This window comes from Etheostoma cragini, chromosome 11 (assembly GCF_013103735.1).
Source record: "Etheostoma cragini isolate CJK2018 chromosome 11, CSU_Ecrag_1.0, whole genome shotgun sequence".
Classification (NCBI taxonomy): domain Eukaryota; kingdom Metazoa; phylum Chordata; class Actinopteri; order Perciformes; family Percidae; genus Etheostoma; species Etheostoma cragini.
In genome coordinates, this window is record NC_048417.1 from 21,379,964 (window position 1) to 21,388,844 (window position 8,881).

The following is an 8,881-nucleotide window of genomic DNA, read 5'->3' on the forward strand; positions in this document are numbered from 1 at the left end:
CTCTCTCTCTCTCTCTCTCTCTCTCTCTCTCTCTCTCTCTCTCTCTCTCTCTCTCGCTGTGTGTGTGTGTGTGTGGCTAATAGGGACATACAGAATCTATTCACAGAGTAAAAATAAAAAGGCAGACAGAAAAGGACAAAACAAGATCATGACAGAAAGGGAGCAGACGCTAAGTAGGTTCTAGAGGTATAGCTAGAGGTAGAGAGTGTGTAACACAACTTATTTACTGTCAGTGTGATGATGATAATAGGATTAAAGCCTCATTGTATTAATCAAAAGTATTTAAAATGGCCATTGCATAGGTGACATTAGGTTCGTTTCTTCTTAACAAAGATTTGCAACGTGTTGTTAGTTTTACATTGGTACATGAAATGAGTGAAAAACAGCTCGCCTCAGTGGACGAGATAGCTTTCTTGCAATATTTTTTTTTCTCTTTTGCATAAGTCTTTACAGATTGACTTTGTGGCAGAATCCTGCAGCAGCATTATGTAACAGCCTCCCAGCACAGTGTTCCTTCTCTTATCATTAAGATTCAACCCATGTCTCCTGCATATCTGTCTGCCAGCCTGCCTTCTGCATTCTTCTCCACTGTGTCTCTATAGTAACGGGTAGGTGAGTGAATGAGAGCTGGACAAAGTGATCTGTGTGGGGCTGAGCGTGGGCTGAACCACAGCACACCACATAAACAATGTGGTCATCAACAGAAGACATAAACACAGTTTTTGTGAGTGTCAGATCAGCGTGACAGGCATGTCTCAGTGTTTTCTGAGTTACTTCTGACTTGGTGTTGCTGTTTTTCCCACTCTGCTGATTTTTTTCTCCATATCATATCATCAGCAATGAAAGAGAAGATAAACAGTACAGTTAATCCTCTGAATTACAGATGCCAGACTTTCACTTCTATTCATGCACACGAATCATCATCACATTATTTATCACTTACTGTGTGTAGGCTTAAATTGAAGAAATGCATTTGCATTCGGTATTTTATACTCCACTTGTTGGGATTGATGGCATCTCCTACTGCAAATAAAAGACAGTGTCTCGTCACATTTCAGAGTTCCACCAAAGAGACACCTCCCATCCAGACTTCTTAGATTGTTTCATTAGAATAACTGTTAGACTCTCCAAGTAGTCAAATTTACCATGCACAAAAAACAATGATTAAAGAAGAGTCTAAAAATATAATACAGAATCAAGGTAGCAGAACTCGGGACCCTGAGGGACCTGATCCCTAGTTTGGGAACCTCTGGCCTATCTACCTAACTGTTCATAAAGTAGTTAAAAGTAACTCCAATTCATTCATATATAACAGCAAATGCTGCTTACACAGTTAACAATCTAAGAACATTACACATAACAATAGGCCAGCCACAGGAGACACTTCACTGCAGAGCCAGTACTTGATACTTAAATTATATCTTGATGATAACACAAAGAAGTACTTTTATTAACGTCCTTACTTAATAGGATTCTGACAGCAGAACCTTTTATTGTAATGGAATATTTTGACATTGATCTACTGGTACTTTTGCTCAGATTGGTGAAGCAGCACAAGGAAGTGTTTATTGTTTTATTACTTAATTAAGATTGTTAACATTACAACCCTAGGTTTATTCAAAGGGATTCTCAGCTCTAATATTTGCCAGATTCAACTGAGTGGAAATATAAAGGAATCTAGACTAACTGACGGAGCACCTTTTGGGGATTAAATCTATTTTGCTGTCCTCTTGCTACATAACAACCCTGCTGCTAATCTCTTTAACTAGATTACTCCAGCGTTGAGTTGCAGTGAGCGGCAGCTGCCTTTCACTTTGACACAGCATGTTGAAATCCGGCTCAGAGGGAACAACTTGGTCAAAGAATCTTAGTTCACTTTGTAGTTTAGTTTACTGAATAGTGGCATCATTCTGTCAAGCTGTGTATGTCACAGCTATGTGCTGTTTTACATACTTTTTTATATCTATGTTATGCAATATAATACCCATCCATTGCAGTAGACTGACTCCGTTTTTCACAACACACCTACACGGTGTCAATTGTTATTTTTCTCTTTTTAATTTGCCAGTGAATCACTTCACACAACGTGATTCTGCATGTTTAGTCATCCATTTAGCCACAATTTCAGAACAGTATCCAATTTGACAAGGAAACCATAATTTGTTTTCTGTTCCAGCTGTCATTATTTGTCAAATTTGAAACACTTTTAAATATTTTTGCACCAAACTATTGCTTTAAAGGTGTGTAGCCTGAATGATTTTTGATAGTTGTTCAACACAGTTTGAAACAGCTTGATACACAGTCTTGCAATACTGATTGTGTTGTATGATGCTCGGTGCTGTCTGATTGTAGTTGTAGGAGGTTAGTAGTAGTAGGTTGGGTCATGTGTTTCACTTGGTGACTTTATTTTTTCAAGGATTAAATAGACCAACAAAGTTAAACTCTTTAATCAATAATCCAGGGTTAAACAACGCCTAACACCCCTCAAAATAGCACACCACTCTGCCAACAATGGTGAAGTCACAATGTCTTGACAGGGAAACTGTTTCCACTGACTTGTTGCTTTGGTATAAGTAGTTTATTGACAATTTGCCATGCATCAAGTGTGGCGGATGAATGAATACAGAGAAGAGATTTATTTTAACCTGTTTGTTTTTAGCTCACAGAGTGTGGGTGTGTATCCAGACAAGTGTGTGTCTTTGCAAAAAGACAAAGGTCTAAAACGTTCTTCCCTAACTGTTTACATCTCTTGTCTCTGTGGTCCCTACTTTTTTGAGTCTATCACCTTCTCTTCCCATCTGTGTCCTATTCACAAATCTATTTCAGCACTGTGTAGGTGTGCTGTTATGATTTAGCGGTGTGTTCATTACCACTCTCTCCAGTTGGAAGAATGAATCACCGACAGCCACACAAAGCCTTCAGCTGCCTTACCATGTGTCATAATAATGCAACCCCCCCCCCCCTCCCCTGCTCAATATGTCACTCATGTATACCTGTCAGAGTTATTTTCTTATAAGTTTTTTTAGAAAAGTGGCTTGCAGTTACCACTGCCCCTTTATCTTATGTAGGTTTTTCGTCCACACTGTCTGACAGAATATTTGAAAGTCTTTAAGTTGATTTTTACTACTTGAACTGAAACCAGTTGCTGGCAAGAATGTACAAAAACCCAGTGTGGTCCTTAAGTTGTTTCACTGAGGCAGTCCAAATCCTGAGGGACGCTTTGAAACTGACTGTCTGCCCAGACAAACTCTGTCTCGTCACAACAAGGATAATGTCCAAACGGCTTATTTCTTACTAAATTTACTAAGCTGCACTTGTGTTCTCTTCTTTTCCATATACTCCTCCTCTACAGTCACACTGTTAATCCTGAGGCTTGCTGCGTGAACACCCACCTTGATTGTGACGCAAGATGAGAGAGGATGAGTTCTCAGCAGCAACAAGGCAGGGCAGCTGGAAGTCAAGACAGTGACAGTTCCACTGTTATGTAAGTGACTAAATCCCTGGGGAGTTCCCACTGCGGTATCCTAAGAAGCATGATGTAAGAAGTTTACACGGGATGAACAACATATCTGGGACACACCTGGCAGTTTTTCACACACACTCTCTCTTTCGCTCTCTCTGTCTCTTTCTCTCTCTCTTCAAAACTGTCTCACTCGTTCTCATTCCCAGGAATATCATAAGCAGAAACCTTGAAAGCAGGATTTATAACAGGGAAATATACTTCCGGAAGGCAGGTCCTCCCCCTAAATGCCTGTCAAAATGTATGTTTGAAAAAAATGATGTTTGACAACACTTATGTAATGTATGACCAAATGAGACAGAGTTGACTTAAACTATTGCTGACTGGGTTCTACTCAAGCACTACATGGTGATAGAATAAAATACATATTATTTGTTATTGCCCTTTTTCTCATCCTACTACCCCTCAGACAGCCTGACTCCACCACTGCTTTCCAGTTTCAGCTGTCTTTTGTAAATCCGCATCTAATCAGAGGCACTATTTTCTGTATTTTAGCTATATGTATAGGCATACAACTCCCATTTCCATTTAATTGTCCGATAGTGCTCAATCCAGTTTGAGAAACCTCCTAGGTCAAAATCTAATACTTCTACACATACATATTTTACTTGTACATGCATATATACTGGTACCAACACATGCACATATGCATGCTTCATTTCTGCATACACTCATATACACATATACTCACCAGCGCCTACATAAATACTCAATTTGCACATACATATAGAGTGCACTTGCAGCTCAGTCAGTAGGGGAATGGTTTGGGAGCTGGAGGGTTGTTGGTTCAGGTCCCCATGTGGACCAAAAGTGTTGAGTGTGGATTGGTTGCTGTAGAGATGTCACTTAGCTAGGTGCCCTTGAGCAAGACAATGAACCCCCCCCCCCAACCACTCAGGGTGCTGGTCCAGCTGGCAGCCCACACACTCTGACATCGCTATGTGTGTGTTTTTCAGACCTGCGTGTATGATTACTAACAGACAGAGTATAAACTTTAATCCCCCCACTGTGGGATCAACAAATTAATTAAATTATACTTTACTTGCACATGCATGCGAGTGTGTATGTGAGTAAGCATGTGTGTTGGGACGGTGGGTGGGGAGGACGGTGTGGTACATAAACACAGAACGTTTCAATCAGGAGGCAAGTGTTCAAGTCCAGTCTAAAACCATTGGTCAATTTCCTAATCTAGTGAATTATTTAAATTAAATTAAACTTTTTGGTGGTCACTACTCATCCTTTAATGTTTTGTCAAAAACCTTACCACTAACTAAATGACATTAGTAATTTAATAATCATCTTAAGCATGGAGTGCACAGATCACACTAAGCAGAGATAACTAAGGATGTTAAGTTTCTGAAGGGGAGGGGCTGGATCATTTGAACTCTTCCGCGATGAAACAGGCAAAGGCAAATAAAAATAAAAATAATGAAATAAATGGAAAAAAATTGGTTTGAACGTTTTCTGCCCAAGTTAAAGTGTATTGTATAATGTTCTTTTAATGTTGGGTGTGCATTTATGTGACCTGGGGACTGATGGGGTCTGAGCAATGACTGAGCTGATATGGGAACTAGTAACTGGGTTTCCTGAGCGGAACATTCCATGCACTGCAATACTTTGGGAATTTGCACTGGTTTTCTCCTCGGGATCTACTTCCTATATTATTGGAACAAATGCAAGAATGTTAGTGTGTTTTTATTGGAGTTGTTATAAGGAAAAAAACATATTTATATTAAGGAAGATTTCTCTAGCGTTGATAAGTTGCTGGTGGTTTTATATTTATGCTTCTTCTTTGCATGTGTAAAGCTATAGTGCGTAGTTTCTGGTGACAACAGATCTGTCTGCACATCCACATGATCTTCACTTAAAAGTCACCAGGAGACATCCTTTTCTGAACATATCCGAATTACAGAGAGAGTTGTGTGGAGCTGTCTTAATTAGCTTTGTAGCAACTCATTTGGCAATGACTAGAATGTAACAGACGTTCATTCATTTAAAAAATGTACTGTATGCAGTGAAGCATTAACTTAACATGCTTATTTTAGACTCCAGAAAAAATGATTGATGTTTACTAATGATTTTTAGTAATGACTACTAGTGTAAACTTGATTTGTCTACTTACCGCTCTGTCAGTACAACTGGACCTGTTAAGTTTCACCTTGTGAAAAACTAAGACTATTTAAGTCAACGGCTTTCCACGCAAACTTCTAGTAAAGTCAACAAATTTGGTAAAATAGTGTTTTGTACCAGTGTGTACAGTATGTGCAAGTGAAGAATCCCATTCTGGTCTAGGCGGCTTCTCGTAGTCCAGACATACTTTAATCTCTGTAGAATTGCACTGATACAATGATATTTGGGATGAATCTGCTTTTTGCAGATGCTTCTATGATCTGTTTTAGATCAACACTGTTATCACGTGGTTATGTAACCAGTGTTCTGATGTTGGAAAGGTTATGGCGCCTCCCCGTGGCTGAAAAGATCTACTGTCACCATGTGTCACCACTCGATGTTACATCATCAGTCACATCAGCAGACCACGCCATACAAAGTACTGTTTGGCCAACATGATAACAAATAACGACTACTTATGAAATCTGCATGTGATACAGCAAACACAACGTTATTTGTATTTTTGCACTGTAGATTAGTTTTCTAATGGGTCAATTTTATTGATAAATGGTTGCCATAATGGCATTTGGAATAAATAAAACGTTTAAAGCAGTGTGATCAGTGATGTTGGTGTTTCACAATACACTAGTAGCCTACATTGAATGTTAATTCTTAAATTGAATTTTATTTAGGCAACATATTAGAGCGGATTTGGATTTGTTCCTAACACACTACCTACCTCCACTTATAATCTATCACGTTCAGCAATGCAACGGCAAATATCTCCACATGCATCATTTTCATCAAAGCTAAGCCACATGTGCATTGCATGTGTGGAAGGTAAAATAAAAATTGAAATTATTTTATTAGGAGTGACCTCTCTCTATCTCGTTTTCGAGGGGGGACTGAGTTGAATGTAGAATTTAGGATATTATGGTTTGTTCTGCATGCGTTGTCAAACAAAATGAGTCACTTTAACTCTGTTGGGCCAGGTACAAATTTACAGCAGCTATTTAAAAAAAATAATGCTTTGGGTTTTGTAGACTGTCGGCCTTGTTGGCAGATCATTTAGGCTGAATCGGCATCTCCAACACACCATATACCGTGTCCACCGTGAGTGAACATTTCTGTGGTTTCAAATCTTGCCGCGGAACTATTTTTTATTTTCATCATCATCATCATCATCATCAGTGTACGTATTACAATCCCAAAGAGTATGAATACAAACTCATTACAAAATCCACGTTTTGAGATAACACTTGAGACAGCAAGAACTCTGACAGGACAATCAGTGTGAGCATGGATGATAATGTGGAACACACTGGTGTTAACAATGTACAATGTAACAACGTAAATTATTAACCTGAAAAAAAGAGCAATCAACACGTGATTTAAACACATACTGACAAAGACATTTATTTACTACAGTCTGTTTTCTGTACTTCATTAGATGTTTTTTTGTGTTGTTACAGCTGTTTTACAGTAAGAAGCTGTGTGGATGAATGCAATGTAATTAACTCCTATAAAGCAGTAGCCTGAGCCCATCCTCTACACTACAATATGTACAGAGTAGTTCATAAATTCACAGTTTTAGTAACTGTTCACGTCAGAGCTTATTTCACACAAATGACAACCTTGTACCTCTGGACTGGTTTTACTTGTATTGCAAGTTTGATTTTCCTGTACAGAAATGGCTATGCGTAATCGGATTTCTAAACGACCAGTGATTAAAGTGACAATAAATCCAGGTGTCTGTTTTCAAGTGGGGATGCACAGAAAATAAAAGGCCATTCTACAACCACAAGATGGCGCCAACAGTCCAAAAATAACTGGTGATTTTCTCCCAAGTTGGTGCAAATACACCCACCTGTATGTTAAACCAGCCACAGGACCCGAGGAGGCAGGATGAGAGACAGCAAAGGAACAGAAAAGAACTGATAGGTACAAAACTGACCATCCGAATTTTATTATCTTTACTTTACTACCTCTTTTTTTTTTAAATAATGGTCTATACATTGATCATTTCAAAAACCTCCCTCGCCCGTAAGGAAATTGTTAATTTCTGGTTTAATTTCACAAACCTTTGCTGAAATTAGGACATTTCATATTTGGGGTAGCTTATTATTTAACTGATACAATTATTAGAACACCGCGCGTAAATTTTCGAATCACTGTGCGTAATTTCATAGGCGGCCATTTGTGGATTTAGGCCAAATAAATAGTTATCGGTTTAAAGCTTAAAAGGACTAAATTGTGTATGTAGGCTCCACGTTTATAGACGTCCTGCTTCCACACAGCCGTGGTCTCAGCAGCATCAGGCCGACTGCAGCTCCATAATAACGCGATGATAAGTAGCCTATATGCTGTTAAAACAATCGTTACATGTCAATAACTATATAATATGTTATATAATATATAATTATTGACCAAAACACTATTATAGCATGTTTTCACCTGAAAATGACCAGAACCGAGCTGTTGGTGCTATGTGTCACCTCCCTTCGTTCGTTGCTGTATTACCTGTGGTGTGTATATCTCCAGTTGGCCTAAAAGATGCTTTAGAGTCAGTTGTAATGACTGTTGATGTTGGTCAGGCTGTTGATGTTGTTGACACAGCTGATGTGGGACGGAGACACCGTGCCGAAGGGCCCCGTCGGCTGCAGGCTGTGGCTGTGATACAGAGCCGCTGGAGGGGAACCGGGCCAGTAGGAGAAACCCGACGGCCCCACGCCGGGAGCCACGAGGTTCAGTTTGGAAATCCCGGTGAAGGGAATCGGGGAGAAGTTCCCCTGAAACTTGTAGATGGCCTGCTCAGTGGTGGACGGCTGGCACACCTGCGCCAAGCCGTGGAAATCAAACTTGTAGGCATAGCGCTTGCCGTGGACTTTGGTCATGATGTTCTTGTCGTAGTAGTAGCGCAGAGCCCGGCTCAGCTTGTCGTAGTTCATGTTGGGTTTGCTTTTGCGCTCTCCCCAGCGCCGAGCCACCTCGTCCGGGTCGATGAGCTTGAACTCGCCGTTGGTGCCCTCCCAGGCGATGCACGACATGTTGGTGCTGTCGGAGAGCAGCTCCAGCAGGAACTGCCACAGCTGGATCTGCCCGCTGCCTGCAGGGGCCACGGGGACCGGTCAGTTTATGGTAACGATCAGAACATTTATAAACGCAATTGATAAGTCAATTAAACAAATCCAGAATTATGTTTCGTGATACAACGCCGAAATATGCATAAATGCTATGCAAAACGTTGTGGGG

The 8,881-nt window shown here is 40.0% G+C and overlaps 1 protein-coding gene across 1 annotated transcript in view; it reads right to left on the reverse strand.

Annotated features, from left to right (window-relative positions):
- Window positions 1–7,290: 7,290 nt before the first annotated feature.
- Window positions 7,291–8,881, reverse strand: part of fev (FEV transcription factor, ETS family member) — a 4,269-nt gene continuing 2,678 nt past the window's right edge. The window contains exon 3 of the mRNA XM_034886225.1: window positions 7,291–8,735. Within this exon, the coding sequence (XP_034742116.1) occupies window positions 8,194–8,735 (542 nt within the window). The 3' untranslated portion in view covers window positions 7,291–8,193. The remainder of the gene's footprint in view (window positions 8,736–8,881) is intronic.